Below are 20583 nucleotides of genomic sequence, written 5' to 3'. Positions count from 1 at the left end.
TGTTGATGGGAATGAGAAGCACGGCAATGTGTGAGAAATGGGCTTTCTTTTCTTTTCTGGTTTTGCAATAAAACTTTACGTATTTATTTCTTGACCTTCTACTCCAATAAGGATTCTTGTTTGACTTGCTTGAGAAAGAATGGAAAAATTGTGAAAACAAAAACTAAGAAAAGTGAGTTAGTCTACAAGCATACAACGTGAAGAAAGAATCACAAAATAAATAAATAAAAGCCTTATCTTTTTGCAACACCGACATACCATCTAACAATCAAAGATTGAATAAACTCACAGCAATCATCTGAACAGTTCTAAATGCCCATTTCATCACTTTGTTGAGAACCCAATTACTAGTAAAAACATCAAAATCTGACTACAAACTAAAACTCACTAACAAGAGCAAGACAGTGGTAAGCACAAGCGGCATAATAACCCAAAAGCGATTAAGGTAGAAAAGACTATTTCCACGTCATGTGTAGATCTGAACCCTTAAAGCCCCAAATTAACCCAAATCCACCAAGAATACCATTGATTTGTAAGGATCCCATTAAAAGTCCTAAAATGGATTAAATAAATTTCAACAGATCTATACCCTAAACTATTAACACATCATTCACCCATTTTAGCCCTAGAAGTTTCTAGGTTGACAAAAACATGTTAAGATTTAAGGAAGATGACAATTAAATAAGAAGAGCTTGATCAATAAGAGATAGATGAACTTGCCGAAGACGACGTAGTAGGAAGTGGGAAAACGGATGTGACCATAGAGGTTGTCAGAACTGCTGGAGGAGGCTGACGACAATGATTAGGACTTTGCAAACAAGCACTCTGTCTTTGAGACCGCTGTTGACGATGGCTTTGAGAATTCCAAAGCTAGAGTTGTATTTGTACTTGGGCAAAGAGAGAAGAAGAAAGGGGGTTTTATTTGTAGGTCTGCATAAAAATGAAAGAGATATCAAAAGAGAAACTGAGAGAGCAAGACAGGGCTGCAGATCGAGATGAGGGAAATTGAGAGGGCAGAGAAAGAGAGAGGGAGTTCAAGGAGAAATGTATCGATTAAGACTAAGGAAAATAGGAGATGGTATTGAGAGGGGAATCTGGGAAAAAGAAACTCTGAAAAAGAAAGGCGGGATTGGAAAACGCGCGCTAGGACACGGGGCTAAGGGGAAGTGCAGTGTACCCGTTTCTATTGTAAGCTTGTTTTTTTCTCTTCAACCGTTCAGATGACTTTGAATGGCTAGGATTGATTCTCATATAATGTTCTCATTTTAGTGTTCTCACCTGATCCGAGTTGCATTTTACACAGCATTTGTTTGAACTCATTCATTGAGTTCACTGCTTTGGCTCCCTTACAATAAAATTTACAGATTTCAACAAACAAAAAAATAGAGAAGATGGCATCGAACTGACATAAAGCACTCAATCCTTGTGTAAGCTGTTTATAGCTTACAGATGTGACAAAAGACATTGATTTATACAGCCTAAACTTTATGGTTAACACTACAAAAGGAGAAGTGTTTGTAATGTGGTAATTCTTTTGTTGGGTTTACACGAAATATATATTTTCATACAACCCTAAACTAGCAGAATATTGAATTTGTCCAGTTAGAAAAACTATGCCCAAATGCCATCCAAGTGGTTGTGGCAGTTACTTTGGATGCTAATTGTCACATGTGACGCATCAAAATTCCATGGTTTTCAAGAAAGAGTTGCACAGAAGCAGGTAGATTAAGCTTCGCAACTTCTGATTCATACTGCTCGTATATGAAATACAGCATGAAAGCTAACACCAGTGCTGCAAAATATTTCCAACAAGATCAATATGAAGTTCCAAAGTTCAAATTAACAAAAGATTGATTAACTCTAGCATGGTGAAACTGGCGTTCCCTTACATACACCTATCACCACAGTCAAGGCTTGTGACGAAATCAACTTGAGAAAATAGAGGGAAGCTGCAAACTGTATTAATTACAAAAGATTATTGTAAGATGTCCGCAAGAGAACAACTGCTGTCAATGAAACTCTCCATACATATCAAAGATTGAACAAAGAAATATCAAAATTTGCCTAAGAAACGAGAGATTTATTGATAAAATAACTGGTAAAATTAAAGAAATGTATCAAGTTGATGCAACCAATTTGTACACAAATGAATATAGGGAAAAGGAAAAGAAAATCAATGCAAACTTCTTTGAACTGGATCTGCAATTCAGCTTTGGTCGAAAGGACCAAGTAAAGATGGAGGTGTTGAAAGGACCGAGCCTTGATTGTGCGCTATTGTTTTTAAAGATACTGAAGAATGCTAAAGATATGATATTTATGTCAAATTTAATTCAAGGAAAAAGGCAAACATACATACTTGTACTTCACGCCTCAGCAACAATAATGATTTTCCTAAGCTGGGTTACATTATTGAACTTTCATATTTCGTTATCTCTAAAATCAGTTACACATTACTTAAGCCATAGCCTGCATTTAACTATGGAAAAACAAAAACATAATTCCTTGACACAAATAACAAACAATAAAGCAAGCACCACTGTGGTAATTCAAATACCATACACCAAAGAATTTTAACAACTAAACCTGCAATGCTCATACCCTGTGCTCAGAAAAGGTTACAGACATAAATTACATAAAACATGAAATTGGAAAAATACTTGTAGAGTCATGCACTTCACTCAAAATAATATATTATCGTAGTCCATACCTTGAAGAAAATTTCTCAATTATCACCTTGGGCCACTAGTCTCATATAACAAACCCCTCAGTTCCACAAATATGCTATGGTCGCAATCATGTCTTTCACTACCATTTCAGGGATCTCAAAAAGAGATAAAGATAAACCCCTTGGGAAAAGGACACCTAATTATCATTTCTCCAACAAGTATTATAAGTAAGTTACACAATAGGATTTGGAAGTAGCATTCGAAGCTTCTTAACTAGCATTCACAGTCAATTGCAGTGTAATTAACTTAAACACTCCAAATTGAATAGTTAAAGATAAAAGCTAAATTGAATAGTCAAATTTTCCTAATACACCAAATTTTAACAACTAAACCTGCAATGCTAATACCCTGTGCTCGGAAAAGGTTACGGACAGAAATTACTTGAAACATGAAATTGAAAAAATACTTGTAGAGTCATGCACTTCACTCAAAATAATATATTATCGTAGTCCATACCTTGAAGAAAATTTCCCAATCATCACCTTGGGCCAGTAGTCTCATATAACAAACCCCTCTGTTCCACAAATATGCTATGGTCGCAATCATGTCTTTCACTACCATTTCAGGGATCATAAAACAAGATAAAGATAAACCCTTTGAAAAAAGGACGGTTGCAATCAAGTCTTACGATACTTTTAAATGTCAGAAGGTTCAATTGGACATGTAACAAAAAGGATGTTAAATCCAAGCATAATGAAATGGTGGGAAATAATTTTCAAAAGTATATTGAACATGGAGAGAAACATATCAGACAAGTCACAAGCGAGAGAAGTTGCAACTGAATGAATAATAACAGCAATTTCAAGCTTTTGCAGGTCCTCTGCTAACTAACAATATCAATATGTAGTTGCAAATTTTAAGACATGAATCTTTTAAATATCATGACTTGAAAATCTCTACGTTGATAGAAGAAAAAAAAAACATGTGAACCAATAAAGAAAGATCACAAACAACCAACAGACATGATAGGAATAGATGCATAGGAAAACTTACTTCCAGTGAGTATCCAATCTCATTTTGAGCTGCAATGCAGTCGAAACCAAGTCCATCGGGCTCTGCAAAAAAAACAAAAAAAACAAAAACCCTAACTAAGAAAAAATGTCAGAAAGAAAAGAAAAAAAATTCAACGCATGGCCATCAAATTTCTGACTTTCCGCTTTCTTTCCACGACTTCCCAAGTCGGAGAGTTTTTTATTCTTCGCAATTCAAAAGAAATGAGGTCCCCCACTGGATCCAAAACATGAAGAAGTCTTCTCAACAGTGGAAGGCACTCGTCGTCCCAACGGAATTCGATTTCCTGGGTGACTCTTGAGATCAAAGTCGCCAGCTTTCGGCGGACGATTTCGTCAAGCTCGTCAGCGTCGGCCATTTGATCCGGTGACCGGTCGATCGACGATATTTGACGGAGAGCGTCGGAGAGAGAGAGAGAGAGCCAATTGTCGTCGGTCGTCCATATTTTATAGTACTTTGCCGCATCATAGCTACGCTACGCGGTTTTTCCAATTTCTTTTTATTTTTTTTATGTTTTTTTTCCAATTATGAACGTGTTTTCAGTTTTTTTTACTTCTTTTATAAATTCTTTTAGTTCTCTTTAATGGCTTCATTTGACCATTTTGCCCCATTTAAAATTTTTAGCTTTTTTTGTATTGCTATTTCATTTTTGGGTCATTACAATTTTGGTCACTTGGGTTATGTTTAAACTAAAATTTGGTCATCGAAATTTTAATTTTTCGATTTCATCACTGTATTTTCAGTTGTTAACAAATCAAGTAAAATCCTGAATTTTGTCAATTAAGTCCCAAAAAAAAAAAAAATTGAAAGCACAAATGCAATGCCACCTTCCATCAATTTCGTCACCTAAAAGCATCTCCAATCAATATGTCAAATTGCTACATGGACATGAAATAACAAAAATTGAAGGTTAAAGTTGCTCCAACCAAGTAGTCAAATCCTACATGAATTTGAAGGCTGGAAGAGATGTGTCAAAAATAACATATCAAAAAGTTTGATGTCAAATAATTTTTTAATATTTTTAGTCATGGACACTACTATCATTTACTCTCTTCTAAAACTTTATGCATCATATGGACCCCATTTGCTTTTAAAAATATAGTTAAATAATATAATATTTAGCATTTCGGGTGGAGTTCAATTTTTTTCAAAGTGTCAAATTGCCACATAAGCCAACAAATTCAAATTTAACATTTTGCATTTAACATCTCCCTTGGAGATGCTCTAAGCACAAGACCTTTGAACATTCCCATTCCCAAACAAACATACGACAATAAAGTATACCGGTTATGAGCTTTTTTAACATAATCAATATCATGATGAACCAAATTAGCAACCGAATCTAAATTCCACCCAGCTTTCTCCATCAAAGTTATCAAAATTTCATTAATTCTGTAATTGAAGGTAAAGCTTCAAACAAAAAAACCGTAGCAAAACTCGACGAAAGTAGAGTCTAGGTCATCTGGGTATTGATGGGTCTCACTCAAATTAGGCTTCGTCGGTGTAATTTGTAGCTATGACGGGTTTTGGTCAACTGCTATTGTGTCTGGTTTGCTGACCACGACCTTCTGGTTTGTGATGACCTGTTCAGCAGAGTCGAGAAGTGCGAAGCCATCAGAGTCCTTAGCTTCCTCTTCAGTCAAGAAAGTTTTGGTCTTGAAAGTGAGAGCGGATTTTTGAAACATTTCAGAGATTTATGGAGGTCTCGAAGAGCATCCATTTTTGGCATTTTCTTTTCTTTTGTGCCTTGATAGTGTTTTCATTCTTGTTTCAGATCACAAATGGCACCAGAACAGTCACCACAAAATAAGGAAGATTATAACCAAGCAAAGCTAAGAATTAAATCAATAGCTCGAAAGTTAAGAACAAAAGCCAAGTTTTTTTTATAATTAAAAGCGATAGTAATAACAAAAGCCAAGTTATGATAGAAAAGCAAAGAACTGAGAATATGTCTAGTTTTGGTGCAGCATCAATGCCTTCAACACCATCATCACAGACATCAAGAACAAGCTAAATGACAGACAAAAGGAACTCCTCCAAAAAACACCTTTCTGGAAATTGATTGGGCCGTTTACAACGGAAGAGTTGACATGGAACACATGATTAAGTCGGACCTCCTGTGTTTCATCAATGAAAGAGTCGACTGAAAAATAATTCGATTTTATTATAATTAATCATTTGTTCCATGGACCTCATAAGTCAATGAAACTGTAGTGCCATAGACTTGGACAAATTGTTCTAAAATCGAATTATGAAATAAGAAACTGCAGTGCAGTTTCTGATCAATCTGTTATAGCACTAACAAAACAACAAACCAAAAAACTTCATGAAAATAAGCATCTAAACAAAAGTTAAAAAGGCATATCCACTTATGAAACAATTGCAAATTTTCATTAACTTCAAAAAACATCACAATATCCAATTAAAAGTTGTGTAGCCAATTATAATCAACCAAAAACTGCAATGCAGAAACTGCTTAAACATTCACTAAACTATATCTAACATAAGCAATTGTAAACAAAACCAAAAGTACAAGTATAAGAATAAAAAACTACAATGCAGATTATCAGACAACATTTTAATTTTCACTTGAATCAGTTTAATCCCTACACCCCAAACCACCCCCAAAACCCTAAAAAACCTAGCACACGCTAAACCCTTTCCTTATGATAATTTAAAACACAGACCAAGCATAAAAATAAAAAAAAAATAAAAAAAAACCCATGAATTTCAACAAAATGAATACTCAAAGAACAATTAACAAAATACAAGCAATATTACACAAAACAGTAAACATAAACTGCAATGGGGAACACAAAAAAATCCAATACAGTTGAAGTACCTTGAGTCTCATTCTATCCAGAAGCACAAAGAAGCTGCCCCTTGTACTTGCTCTTAAAAAATGTAGCATCAATGAACAGCAAAGAGATGTAATATTCAAATCCAACAATTGAACCGCCAAATGATACAAAAAAACCTTCTAAAGCGATTAATTACAGTATCACATTGAAGCGTCCACGTACTACACTAACTCGTTGAAAGACTTCGACTCATCACCATGAACATCCAGTTTGGCTAATCCTTTGCCAAACCATGCGTGTTAGTATGAAATGTTCATACCGTAATAATCTTTGAACTTGTTTATAATCTCAACTGGCTTCAACTTCATTTTTGCACGAATTCTATCAACAAAGATAGAGGACCCAACACAAGACCTCATCATCTTATCCTTTCATTCAAGTATCCGACCCGCACATGTTTGCACATTATTTAATGTCCGAATTACAAAACAAGTAGCTTCACAACGGGATGCATAAACACGCCAACTACAACCCTCCAATTTCTTATTTGAGCACACTGCAATCACCCGCCTTTTGTCATTGTCGGCATATAAAAAATTAAATCCTACTTCAAGAGCATACTTGCACAATTTCAAGCGGAACTCCTCTATACTACCATCAAACTTCTGCCCTACGTAATGCATATATGTCTCCCACTCATTCGACAACAAAGGCTTAGCACTTGCTCTCTTCGACCTCCCAAAAAATTCATTTATGTCTTCAATAGTACTAGAACAAGATGACTCACCTTTTTCACACGCTATCAACTTCTTATTTCCATAAAATTGACAATTATCCTCACTGCTCACATATAAATCCTTAACAAAAATATCTACACTCTTTTCATTCGCTATCGCCAAATATGCCATCATCATATCTAAATCACTCTCCGTTTCTAGTACACAACTAGAGTAACTTGGAAGTGAATACCTCAACATGAAACTACCTAACCTCAAACTACTAAACCGTAGACACACGGTTATTGAATAGATGACTTTGCTGAAACTGAAAACATAACTGTTTCTGACTTATATGTGCACTTGGTTATGACACAAACCTCCATTACCCTTGAAAATGCAAACAACACAAGAAATAAAACATAAATAAAATTTAAATCAGTAAAGAATGTATAGCTACAAACAAAAATGCACGTTATCATCGTCAATCAGTAGTTTCTATTCTTACAGAACATAAACTACATTGCAACATCTACCCAAAAAAATTCAAACACTAAAAACTACATGTCATCAGCTAGTAAGGAAAAACCTAAACAAATCAAATAAGCAACTCAAAATCAAAAACTACAAGGCATCACCTAGTAAGAAACAACATAAAACAATAAAATTAACAAATCAAAAGTAAAAACTACAATGCAGCATATAATAAGCAATAGACTAACCAAATTAAAACAGAAACTTGAACTAAACAAAAATCAACAAAATAATTCTAAAATTATAAATGAAAAAACGATTTGAAGTACTCATACCTCAACAGCAAATTCTGAAAAAATTCCCCAACCAAATAGTTGCTCAAACTCAAATATGATCACAAAAGCCAAAACAAAAACAAAAACTACATCAAAGAGTTCAAAAATTAACTTTTCAAAAATGAAAAATAACTTGAAAATTAAAATAACAATCTCATCTAGAAAATACATACCTTAACAATAGAAAAATACAATTTCAAGTCAGAAGATGAAACTACACAATACGAAGAAGATCACACCACAAAATCACGTAAGAACGAACAAAACTAAGCTCGAAATAGGAGAAATAAGATTGCACCAGAGCTCAGAATCACACAGATCAGATTGCACGCCAAAACTGACCTTGATTTTTGCATGCAAAAGCAAAAGTATGAAGAAAACACAAAATCAAAGAGAAAAATGAACGAAAACATGCACGAAGATCAGAGCTCTAATCACAGCTAAAAGAACCAAAGCTCTACAACGTAAAAGCGAATGAAATCGAGAGCTAAATTTCAACCTATAGGGGTAAAAACATCATTTGATTTGCAAGTTTTAAAGTTGGGCCAGGCTTTTAAAGAAGAAGGGTACCATTGTCCTTTCAGTGATTATTTTAAGCTGGGCCAACGAATCTGGGCCTCCTCTTTGGCCTAATCCAAAACAAAATTTGATTCCTAGGTATTAAAACCCAACAAAAATACTCTGTCTCAAATACTAATTAGTAAAGATAGTTCTGTCTAACACCTAATTTTTCTTAAAATTTAAAGCGTAAATTTCACTTTACTACCCGAAAGTTTCCCAAAATTTTGACTTTGTTACCTAAAGTTTTTTTTTTGTATAAACTTTGTACATAAAGTTCAATTTCCTTCCATTTTCATACCCACCGTTAATCAACCATCAAAAAATCTGTAAACTCATTACATGGTAAATGACATGGCAACAAAGAGACCCACAAATTATTTCAAAATAATAAATAGATTTATAAAACATGATAAATATTTATTTAAAGAATTTTAATTGAAAAAAATAAAATAAAATAAAAACTCTCTCCACCTCTCTCTCTCTCATCCCCCTCTCTCAATTACCAAGACATAAATTAAAAAGCATTGAAAAAAACCTAACCAGCCCCCTCTTACCCCATCCTTGACCAGCCAGCTACCACCCAAGGGCGGAACTACGAAGGGGCTCGGCTGGGCTCTAGCCCAGGGCTGATTTTCCAACTTGATCTTAAATGTATAAAAAAAAGTACCCTATAATTAAATATTAGCCCACCATTTAACACACACAACGCCTTTTCTTTTTCTCAGCCCACGAAGAGGACAAGGCCAGACAACAACTGGTCTTCGAGGGAGAGCGGGAAGAAGGAGAAGAAGGAAGAGAAGAGAGAGCGATGGAAAAAAATAGAAAAAAGAGAGAGATATGGAAGATGACGCAAAAGAGGGAGAAGAGAAAAAAAATTGCAGAGACTAACAAAGGAAGAAGGAGGAAAAAAAGAAAGAGAGAGGGAGAGAAGAAGACGGAAAAAAGAAATAAAAGAGAGAGGGAGAGATGGAAAGTGACAGAAGGAAGAAGAAGATGGGGAAAAAAAAAAAGGTGTTGGGAGAGATGAGATATGGGAAGAAGAAAAGGAATAAAAATTAGAAAAGAAAAAAAAAGAGGCGTTGGTTTCGGTGCATCTTCAGATGCAAGTGCATGCTCTCTACATTTTTTTTTACATATTCTAATTATATTTTATATTTACGGCAAGTTTACACAAGAAGGTTGTTTGCTGCACTGGAAAGTGAGAATGATTTTACATGGAGGTCTTACGGTTCGAATTTCGTTGTTGCAAAATATTTTTGGAATATTTGGCTTGCCAACAATTTGGATTTCTATAATTTTTGGAAAAAGAAATTTTTTAGGTTTTTAAAATTCTAGACAATTTGAAACATGATATATTATATTATAAAAGAAGTTAAGAAAAAAAATTTAGCCTACCCCTAGAAAAATTCCTGATTCCGCCATTGCTACCACCCCTTCCACCCCACCACCATTCCAACCACAAAGACCCACCCCCTCTCTTTAAACTCATTTGGTAAACTATTACTTCATCAACAAGATCAAAACTACAACAACAAGAAAAAAAATTAAAACAGTAATGCTGATGGCAAAAACGAGTACTATATTTGTTTTCTAGAGATAATTTATGAGATTATGGGCAAAATATATGTTCAGATTCATCCATTAATTGATCACCACACCACTAGCGAAAAGGTGAATAATTTGCAGAACCCAATCGACATAGCAATTTGTCCAAAAAGAAACCCACTGTAGCAATGAAACAAACACTCTCCCGTCCACAACCCATCCCCTCCTCTGTCTCTATTCCCTCTCTCTCTTTGAACAAACGCATTGTCGCCGTCACCGTATTTGAAATCTGGTGAATGTAGCAGCTGCCCCCTTTTCAACTCAGATCCCCACCCCACCTCGTTGAGGACCCTGTCCCAGAACCACCCTCTCCTCCCCTCCCCTTGATCCCCAGCCCAGATCCCCACCCCATGCCTAAACCCACCCGACCATGTGTCGTTAGTTGCAGAGAGAGGAGAGAGTTTTCAAAAAAAAAAAAAATTAATTTTGAGGTTCTTTTTTCCAAATTTTTAATTGTTAATTTATTAATTTATTTTTTTATCTTTTATATTTTATTTTTATCAGCTGATGTGGCACAATATGTCTGATTTTTTATGAGGCCATTGATTGTCACATCATCATTTAACGGACAACTTAATAATTTGACTAACAGAGGCATGAAAGTGGTAGAAAAATCAAATGTTGGGTACGAAGTTGATATGAAAAAAACTTTAGGTAGCAAAGTCAGAATTTTGGGGCAACTTCCAGGTAGTAAAGTGAAATTTACCCAATCTTAAAATACAAATACAACAGTATCATAAAAAATAAAAATAAAAACACAATGAGTTGCAGTTTCTATTTTATAAACCTAAAAAAATACCAATACTAGAGTTACATACAAGTACAAAATGTGTTGCATTTTCTATTCTATAAGCCTAAAAATACCAATATAAGAGTAACATACACACTACATTGTAGTTTCTATTGTATAATTCTAAAAATACCAATATAAGAGTAACGTAAAAATACACACTGCATTGCAATTTATATTTTATTAGTATAAAATTACAATATATGAGTAACATCAAAATATACATTGCATTGGAGTTTTTATTGTATAAACCTAAGCCAATCCTGATTGTTGTACATGGTGTTTTATTTAGAGTGCTGCTATTTCCACCCCCCAGTTCTATTTCCCCACCCACCTTATCTTCCCACCCACCATGTAAATTTGAAAAAACATAATCCTATTTTTACACCCACTATTATTCCTAAAATACCCTTTAATTATTAATTCAAGCAAATTCTCCTTACTTTCATTCAAAGCATGCTTCAAACCTTCAACCCCTGTCAATCAAAACACGTGGGATCCTCTGTAAAGTATTATTAAAAATGAAAAAAATAAAGAAAATCGCTCTCAATGTTCATCGTCTCTTCACCGAACGAAAACAATAACGGAGAGAAATGCCAGAATTAGAAAGAAGACGAAGAGCAAACTGAGCAAATGGAACAGAAAGTGTGTGCCCTTGGGTTTAGAAACTGAGGAGAAATCTGATGGAATTGGATTGGACCCAGCTGGAAATTCTGAAGCTTTATTGGAATTTTGATTTGGGTTTGGTCGGGCTGAGGGAGAGACGGAGGGACTGGGGTTTGACAAGGATGAAGGAGAATAGGTGTTTTTTTTAATCTAAAGTCCTTAAAAGTCATTTTACAAATGGATAAATTTGTTTTTAAATTTTGAAGATAAGGTGGGTGGGGAAATAGGACAGGTGGGTGAAAATAGTAGCACTTTTTATTTATTTGTATTTAATTTTTGTTATGGTTTAAAATATTGATGAGACTCTAAAACAAATGATAATAATGATAATTTTTGTTTCTAAAGCAAAATAGTAAAAACAATCAAGTCACAAACTTAAGAACAAATTCTAATTGTCGCGCGTCGTTAGCTTCGTGTGTATATATATATTGTTTATAAGGATTAAAACTTGGAAATTTTTATAAATTTAAATTGATATATTTATGTAGAATTAGAGAGCGTGAGAGCTTTTGTATAAATGGTTTGCGAATCAGTATTAAAATAAATAGTTTTTAAAAAACAAATTACTTGTAATATAAATATTGTGCAACTCTATCACACAAACAAAGTTGGTGTAGTGGTATGGGATCGAGGTTTCCTCCTTTGAGGTCGGAGGAGGCGGTTGCTGATGGGAGACTGGCAATAGAGGTGGGCGACGGAGGCGGCCGGGCACTAGAGTTGGTCCTTGATGCAATGGCTGGCCATCGGATTTTAGTCGGAGCACCACCACAGTTGGCCGCCGAAAAGGTGACTCACTCGGCAGAAAGTTGCCATTATTGACTGATTTTAAATGAATTTATTTAAAAAGGGGTCAATGGCATTGTATAATTTTTTGTTGTTTTTAATACAATAATGTAATTTTGAAGTGTAATATGTAATGGTTGACCTTATCAAAATTAGGTGAAATTAGATTATTATCTACCACAATAGTAAACTCTATTATATATATACATATAACCCAAAACGAAGTCAGAGGAGTGGAGGAAAATAATCAAATGAGGGGCTAAAAACAAAAACAACATGAGGCTAGAAATAATATGAGAGGCTAGAAAATAATCAATAGAACTATTCAACAATAAACCCAAAATCATTTACATAGAGCCTAAACTTTATGGTTAACACTAACAAAAGGGCACGAGTTAATGTGGTACTTCTTTTGTTGGGTTTACCCAAAATCTAAATTTTCATACAACCCTAAGCTAACAGAACACTGAATTTATACAGTTAGAAAAACTCTGCCCAAAAGCCATCCAGGTGATCGTGGCAACTATTTCGGATGCGTAATTGTCGCATGCCCTTTACCATGACGCCAAATTCCATGGTTTTCAAGAAAAAGTTGCACAGAAGCAGGTACATTTGTTCTCAACGATCCAAAAACCGACATTATACTATTGAACAGAAGCTTCACGAATCCATCTATCTCTGATTCATACTGCTCGTAAATGAAAAACAGAGTGAAAGCGAACACCAGTGCTGCAAAATATTTCCAATAAGATCAATAAAGTTCCAAAGTTCAAATTAATTAGAGATTGATTAACTCTATCATGGTGAACAAGCATTCCCTTACCTACACCTATCACCACAGTCAAGGCTTGTGATGAAATCAACTTGAGAAAATAGAGGGAAGCTGCAAACTGTATTGATTACAAAAGATAATTGTAAGATGTTTGCAAGAGAATAACTGCTGTCAATGAAGCTCTCTCATTCTTATAAAGATTGCACATAGAAATATAAAAATGTGCGTATAAAAATGAAAGATTATTGATAAAATAAAAGAGGTTTTAAGCATGGTCATTTTGAATAAACGAAATGAAAGAAAAAGACAAAAAGAACGTACGTAACAAAAAGAGTGTACATATTTATGATTACTAACAAGATCCAATGGATTTAGCATATTTCACAAAGTAATGCTGAACTCCTTACTCCATATAGATCAAGTTGATGCAAACATTTTGTAGACAAATAAATATAAGGGAAAAGAAAAGGAAACCAATACGAACTTCTTTGAACTGGATCTGCAATTCAGCTTTGGTCAAAAGGACCAAGCCTTGTCAAAGGTCATTCAGGGAAAAAGACAAACATACATGCTCATACTTCACGCCTCAAGAACAATAATAATTTCCTTAGGCTGTGATACATTACTGAGCTTTCATATTTAGATTTCTCCAAAATCAGCTACATATTATTGAAGCCATAGCTTCCATTTAAACAACGAGAAAATGTCATTCCTTGACACAAATAACAAGCTATAAAGCAAGGACCACTTCCGACAATTCAAATACCCAAGAACAGTCTAGAATTTCAAAATCAATGAGGACACCCAATTATCATTTCTCCAACAAGTATTATAAGTAATAAGGGACACAATAGAACTGGGAAGTACCGTTAAAAGGTTATTAACTAGTACTCCCAGTCGATGTAATGACCTTGAACAGTCAAAACTTAATAGTTAATTTAAATAGTAGGTATAAAAGTTAAACTGAATAGTCAAATTTTCCTAATACACTTATGTTTTAGCAACTACACCTGCAAAGCTCATACCCTGTGCCCAGGAAAGGTTACAGACAGAAATTACATAAAGCATGAATTGGACAAATTTTGTAGTGATATGCACTTCACTAAATAAATAACAAATTATCATAGTCCATACCTTGAAGAAAATATCCCAATCATCCCCTTGGGCCAGTCGTCTCATATAACAAACCCCTCTGTTCCACAAATATGCTAAGGTTGCAATCATGTCTTTCACTACCATTTCAGGAATCTCAAAACAAGATAAAGATAAACTCTTGACGGTAAGACCCAATCTGTTCAAAAGACATTATGGTCAGTGGATATAGGAGGAATGGATCTCTTTTAGCATTTAAGAGGTTACTCAAGCTAAAGGCTTATAAGCATCAATACTTACATCTTCGGTGGTAGAATTCCATATCCATAAAGGCCAAATGAAACTAATAGCAGAAGCTTGGATACAGATGAGGCAAAAGTTCTTCCACAAAGGAAAAACCAGTAAAACAATAGATTCAAAGCAAGAAAATAAGTAAAAGATTTCTTCTCATCACGCCACAGCAAAATGTCTGCAACTGCAGGCAATACATTTCAAGGTCATTCTACAATCGCAATCAAACATTTTACGATAGCAATCAAACAATAAACACCTTCTGATGCAAGTGTCTAGAATGCATTTTTTATTTATAAGAAACAAGCTTTCATTGAAAGAAAAAGAAAGAGTGAAAAAAGAGAGCACAAGGTCCTCTGGCCTATACGAGCGCATATGATGGATCATGTTTGATCCGAAGATGTGTTCTAAAATGCAAATCCTTACTTGTGCTAACTTGGTACGTTTGACGTTATCCAAAACCCAGTTCATGAGCCTAGATAAAGCCGTGGACTAAATTACATATTACTTAGTATGGCACCATGCAAAAACAAACTAACATGTGATGCGTACCACTCTCACCAAAATCAGGCACAAGGATCCAAGGCAAGAAGCCCAGCCCTACACAGCTAGATTTTTTTTTTATGAGTCAAAAAAACATCTGGGACATAACCCCCCCACCACCACCACAAAAAAAAGAAGGCAAAAACCAATATATTGAAAATAATGTGTAACTGATAACAAAATAGAGCACAAATAATATGGTACAACGGAAAACAACCTTCTCCACTGCCTAGCAGCTTCTCCACTTTTGATTGCTCATTAAAGTCACTGTAACTTGTGAAAGATGAATATTTGGCTAAATGAGAGAATGATTCAATGGTTAATGTGACACCCTCCTGTACACAGGTAACCAGCACAGACGAACAGAAATTTATACCTTGAATTTTCATGCTTTGAAATGAGAAATAAATATATGACAATACACACTACTGCCAACTTCATATCTAACAATCATTAGAAAAAATCCTTTTCAAAACAAAAGGAATAGAAAGCAGCCTTCATTGAGCTTCTTCTATGTCCTAGAAGCAATCAAATACAGCTCAAGATGCAGATTACAATATGTGCCTCGACAAGGAACATATTGGGGCCTGACTAGCCAAGAAAACTTTTAAAGGTCAGAAGGTTCAATTGAAAATCTAACAAAAAGGGTGTTATCCATGCAAAAGAGAAGTTTCAAGAGAAAAACATAACAGACAGATCTCTTCCGTTGGACAAGCTAGAGAGAGGTTGCAACTGAAGGAACAATAACAGCGATTTCAAGCTTTTGCAGGTCCTCTGATAACAATAAGTACTTGCAGTTCTTAAGCAAGACAAACGAATTTTTGTAGATATCATGATTAATTCTCAATTCTTGAAAATTTATATGTTGATAGAAGAACAAAAAACACAGGTAAACCGAAAAAAGAAGGTTCAAAAACAACAAACGGAGAGGATAAGAATAGATGCATGAGAAAGACATGAAGGATTGACAAAAATAAACGAATGACTTACTTGCAGTGAGACAACTGGTGAGTACCCAATCTGGTTTCGAGCAGCAGTGCAGTCAAAAGTTCTTGTATGTGAAGCTAATTGAATGTAATGAGCTGACATAGAATGGTTGTGTTTTATCAATCCATACTTTTCAGTCATCAATTTGAAAAACAATAGAATATACCAAGCCATCTTAGCAGGAACTTTCACTAATGGCCTGCAATCGTGGGGAAAAAAGGAAACAAAACTGAATTCAAAAGAACAAAGAAGATCCAAACAAACATCAAAAGAATAAAAACCAAGAGTGTCTCCAGCACTTTAGTCCACAGTAGTATTCAAGCGAAAACACATAGAAGATGCCAATACAGAAGATCACATATTGGAAGCAGCAAAAGGTGAAATAAAATGAAATTAAATTGGTCAATTTAGGATTTGAAAAGAAACTAATTTTTTCAATATTACATAGAAACATAAGTGCTTGTCATTTCATGCTCGTGTGTGAATCATGGGTTGACTTGGAGTGATTGCAAGACAACTACAATGTGATGCTGAAGGCTGATACAATGACAGAATTTTTATAACTTATCTATCTGTTCCTTTATAACCTTAAATCCCCCAAACCAGCTTTGCAGGCTCGCGTTAAGAACTGGGGACCCACACCAAACCCAGGGAGGCAGGAAACTCTAACAAATAGCTAGATAGGTACCTAGAGAAATAAAACCCCAGATCATGTGGGAGCAAACCACAGGCCTGATCACTCAACTAAACCCTCGTTGGTTTTCTAATTTCTATATTGGAGTGATTCCAATTTGCCTTTGGGCCAATTAAATACGCTGGAGTAGGTCTCTATCTCTCTTCCCTTCCTTTCTCTTACTAGTGTCCTACATCAAATAATGCATGCACAATGAGTGTAAAATCTCTCATAGAAGAATATAAGAATGCTTGCTTTACCTTTGATATCCCAGGCCTTCCAAGATTAGTGTTACAAATTCCCAAAAATTTGCAGGCTCAAGATTTGTGATGAAAAAAGCCTGCAGATTGATTACAAAGGAATACATCCTTATCCATGGGCCTAGTAGAAACAGAAAAAATAAGATGCTTTATACACCCAAGAGACTCTAATTGTAGGAGTACCTTTCCAGCTGCAGCGACCATCCGGTTATCCAGAGCTTCTTCTGCACATATATGAGCATGAGTAACATTCTCAGCGTATGTAAAATCCGACGTGTTTTCGCCACTCCCTATAATAAACTGAAATGAGAATCTATGTTACTTTAAAAGACTGAAAGACTGTTTTTCATGTCTTAGAATCTCATGACTATGGAAGGATAAGATATTAAACCACATGATGAACAATTACTAGCTGCAGCATATACATAAATGTCCCTAATTTGGGTGTAAAAAATACAGGGATGACAGAGAAAGAAAAAAATGGTAAAGGAGGGAGAGAGAGAGAAGGGAATTATTATACATTTCAGTTGGTATTAATCGTTGGTGATATACAAACATCAATTAGTATGATACTAAACTAAAGCTCCGAAGTTAACAAAGGATATGTAAAACAGTAGATGTGATGAAATGAACAAATAGTTAGATTCCCTTTCTCCAAATCTTTCGTTTACCTTTCCCCAGCCAGATTTTGCCAAATTAACTAAAAATGGCACAAGATGTGAGTCTCCATGTCCAAATACATTGCTAGGCCGAAGTGCACATGTTAAAAGACCATCAATGTCATTACAACGCAGGACAAGTGCTTCTGCTTGAGCCTTGAAGTCACTCAACATATCATCAAACTGTAGCAAGGATCAGAAAACCAAATAAGAAAGAAAGTTTAGAAGAAAAGAAAAAGTAGGCAATGTTCCACTATTAACATGAACAAGAAGTCCCTTGACAATGATCATACTTTCCAAGGGTAAGGCAAGGATTCATCTCCGTTATTTATATCATGCGATCCATCAAAAACTACATCTGCAGAACTGTTGTATATTAGCCGTCTAACTTTGCACTCTCGACAAGCACTGATAACATTTTTTGCACCTAAACAAGTATTTTAGATTAAATTAATCAGTACTTCCACCAAATTATGCATGGCCAAAAAATCGGATTTGTTCCTTCATAAGTAGGGATGTACCTTGAACAACAATCGTATAGCAATGGTAAAAATTGTCTGTCCGTAAATCAGCCCCATCGAAATAGAACACTACAGATGAACCTTCAATAGCTGCAAGAGATGTCGGTCATAATATGTACAGTTAATTTCGAATCTCAAGTTTTGATATTATAGGAAATGGCAAAAATCTCCTAACCAGGGCAACCAGGTATCAAGGGAGAGAAGTTACCCATATAGCTAAAGGCAAGGGCTATCAAGTACTGCTCAGATTATATACCCATCAAATTTCATCATACCTATTTTACCCTTATTTCTTAAATGGAAGAACAAAAATGAAAACTTATACTTTTCTTCTCTCCTGTTCCATGACCAAGGTGGGGTTCATCTGGCCATTAGCCGGTTTATGGTAGATAGCTTTTTAGGGATTTTAAGTGAAAGAAACTTTGAAAAGATTGCAAATAATCAAGGGTAAGATGATATTAAAGGACCTTTCGTACCAATTCTCAATTTATCCTCTTTCCATGTCCACATTTCATTCCTATTTGGATTCCATTCTACTGGTCACTTGGCAACCAAACACTACCTGAGTAAAACATTGGCATTGAGGTATGAATCAGACGTTTTGACAAATACAACATTTGTAAATCAGACGTTTTGACAAATACGACATTTGTACATTAATTTTAGGTTTATTTTTCCATTCCTTCAGTCTGGTTTCCCATAATTCTTGAGAGATTTTATCCTTTTGTTTTTCACGGTTATAATCTCTTAATCCCATTAATACTTATTTCTACCTACTTTTAATGTTGAAAAACTCTTAATACTTTCGAACTCTGTTCAACTTTTATTCTAAATTGCATATTTCACAGCAACCCTTTTAATGAAAACTAGAAAACGAATTAATAAATCAAAACCTAATACTTAAAGCCGGAATCAAGCACTTGCACCAGTTTAGTCCTAAGTCTTCTTCCAAAATTTTCACGCATTTTCTCAGACAGGAACCAACCAAACACGAACACAAACACGCAAAGGAAACAAATGAACAAAGAAACTCCGAAAATATTTTACCAGTGATGATTTGAGACTTGTCGCGAACATCGACGCCGTGTAAAGAAGCGAGGCCAGAGGAGAGAGCTTGCGAAAGGAGCGAGTCGCGCTCGGAGGGATCGAGATGGAGAGACTGAGTCGAATCGGCGACTCGAACGATCCACTTGCCGAGTTTCAAGAGCCTGAGGACCAGCGATCTCCCGAGGAAGCCTCGGCCACCGAAGACCACGCAGGTTCTCGGCTTAGGGTTAAGCTCCGCTAACCGATCGTCCATCGCCATTTTCTCCAGAAACCAGGGATTTTCTAGAGAGAGAAAGAGAGAAAGTGTGTGTTTGGCGCGGAAATTAGAGTGAAATGGCGAGTCATGACGGGTGAGTGATTTGTTTGTTTCTTTACGCTTCTAAGGTGGGGTCCATAAATCGGGTGCCGCTTTCGGCTGTTTTTTTAAGCCAATAAACTGATAATTGGATTGCGACAGTGGTTGGCTTGGCTGCCTCCTCATTCGGATCCTTTTTGTTTAGCTTTTTATAACCGATTTATGCTAATTCACTGACAATTTTCTCCTAAATTCTTTTTTTTTTGGGGTACTATTTTTATTTTATTTTGAAATTTGAACTATTTTAATTGGCAAATTTACTAGATATCGTGCATTTTTTATTATACATTTTGTCCAATTTTTGATCCAATAGTGTCACCGTGTAATATTATCTTAGGATAAATAAATGAATGAAATATGTAGAAGATTTGCTAATTAAAACAGTTCAAGTCCCCAAATTTTCAAAAAATTAAAGCCAAAATGGGATGGTGTGTTTACTAATCAGGACTTGGAATTCTCATAAGGAATTGGATTCCACCTGTGAAGGATTTCTGCGTTTACTTCACATCAAGGAATTGAAAAGTAAGTGGAGTCCACACAAAATTAAGAATTGAATTCCCGATTTTGGAGGAATTCAATTCTTGGGTGAGAGGTGGTATTTTAATTTCTAGAGAACTAACCCATTAGGAATTCATCTTTTTTACCCATTATATCCTCACACAATTTTCAAATTTTCAAATTTGCCATATACTTTAATCAAACAATGAGGACATTTTAGTAATTAGAACCACTCCTACCCCAATTCCATATGGTTTAGTAAACAACTTCAATAGGAATCCAAAATCTAACTCCCCTCAATCCATAGGGTTTAGTAAACAACTTCAATAGGAATCCGAAATCTAATTCTCTTCAATCCAACTCCTCCTCAATTCATTTCATCCTCAATTCAATTCCTCCTAATCCAATTATGGATTA

General features: G+C 35.2%; 1 protein-coding gene and 1 long non-coding RNA gene across 4 annotated transcripts; both read right to left on the bottom strand.

The window, feature by feature from the left end:
* Positions 1-1403: 1403 nt before the first annotated feature.
* LOC110773109 (uncharacterized) lies at positions 1404-4250 on the bottom strand. 2 transcript variants are annotated; one of them, XR_015833066.1, is made up of 3 exons: positions 3877-4250; positions 3720-3781; positions 1404-3280 (listed from the first exon to the last, which is right to left on the bottom strand). It is a non-coding gene; the product is annotated as an uncharacterized LOC110773109 (long non-coding RNA). The 2 variants fall into 2 exon arrangements; XR_015833065.1 differs by having other exon boundaries at positions 1404-3781.
* An 8512-nt stretch (positions 4251-12762) lies between these two features.
* On the bottom strand, positions 12763-19663 carry LOC110773108 (3-beta hydroxysteroid dehydrogenase/isomerase family protein). 2 transcript variants are annotated; one of them, XM_021977615.2, is made up of 12 exons: positions 19314-19663; positions 18267-18356; positions 18039-18172; positions 17758-17928; positions 17270-17386; positions 17087-17166; positions 16157-16352; positions 15384-15501; positions 14633-14801; positions 14375-14531; positions 13292-13358; positions 12763-13197 (listed from the first exon to the last, which is right to left on the bottom strand). In XM_021977615.2, the coding sequence occupies exons 1-12, from the start codon at positions 19570-19572 to the stop codon at positions 12992-12994; spliced, it is 1764 nt and encodes a 587-aa protein (XP_021833307.2). In that variant the 5' UTR covers positions 19573-19663; the 3' UTR covers positions 12763-12991. The 2 variants fall into 2 exon arrangements, with proteins under 2 accessions (XP_021833307.2, XP_021833306.2); XM_021977614.2 differs by having other exon boundaries at positions 14633-14807; positions 19314-19661.
* Positions 19664-20583: the final 920 nt, after the last annotated feature.

Source organism: Prunus avium, chromosome 1, assembly GCF_965620075.1.
Source record: "Prunus avium chromosome 1, drPruAviu1.hap1.1, whole genome shotgun sequence".
In the NCBI taxonomy this organism is placed as follows: domain Eukaryota; kingdom Viridiplantae; phylum Streptophyta; class Magnoliopsida; order Rosales; family Rosaceae; genus Prunus; species Prunus avium.
The sequence above is the reverse complement of the archived record's forward strand: the minus strand, read 5'-3'. Positions and strand labels throughout refer to the sequence as shown.

Excerpts from the sequence above, each read along its gene's own strand:
- LOC110773108 (XM_021977614.2), bottom strand. The coding sequence starts at position 19,572 with ATGGCGATGGACGATCGGTTAGCGGAGCTTAACCCTAAGCCGAGAACC. Across the intron at positions 18,357-19,313 it reads CAAGTCTCAAATCATCACTG|CTATTGAAGGTTCATCTGTA; the intron begins GTAAAATATTTT and ends CATCTCTTGCAG. Across the intron at positions 17,167-17,269 it reads TGGTCGCTGCAGCTGGAAAG|GCTTTTTTCATCACAAATCT; the intron begins GTACTCCTACAA and ends ATCAATCTGCAG.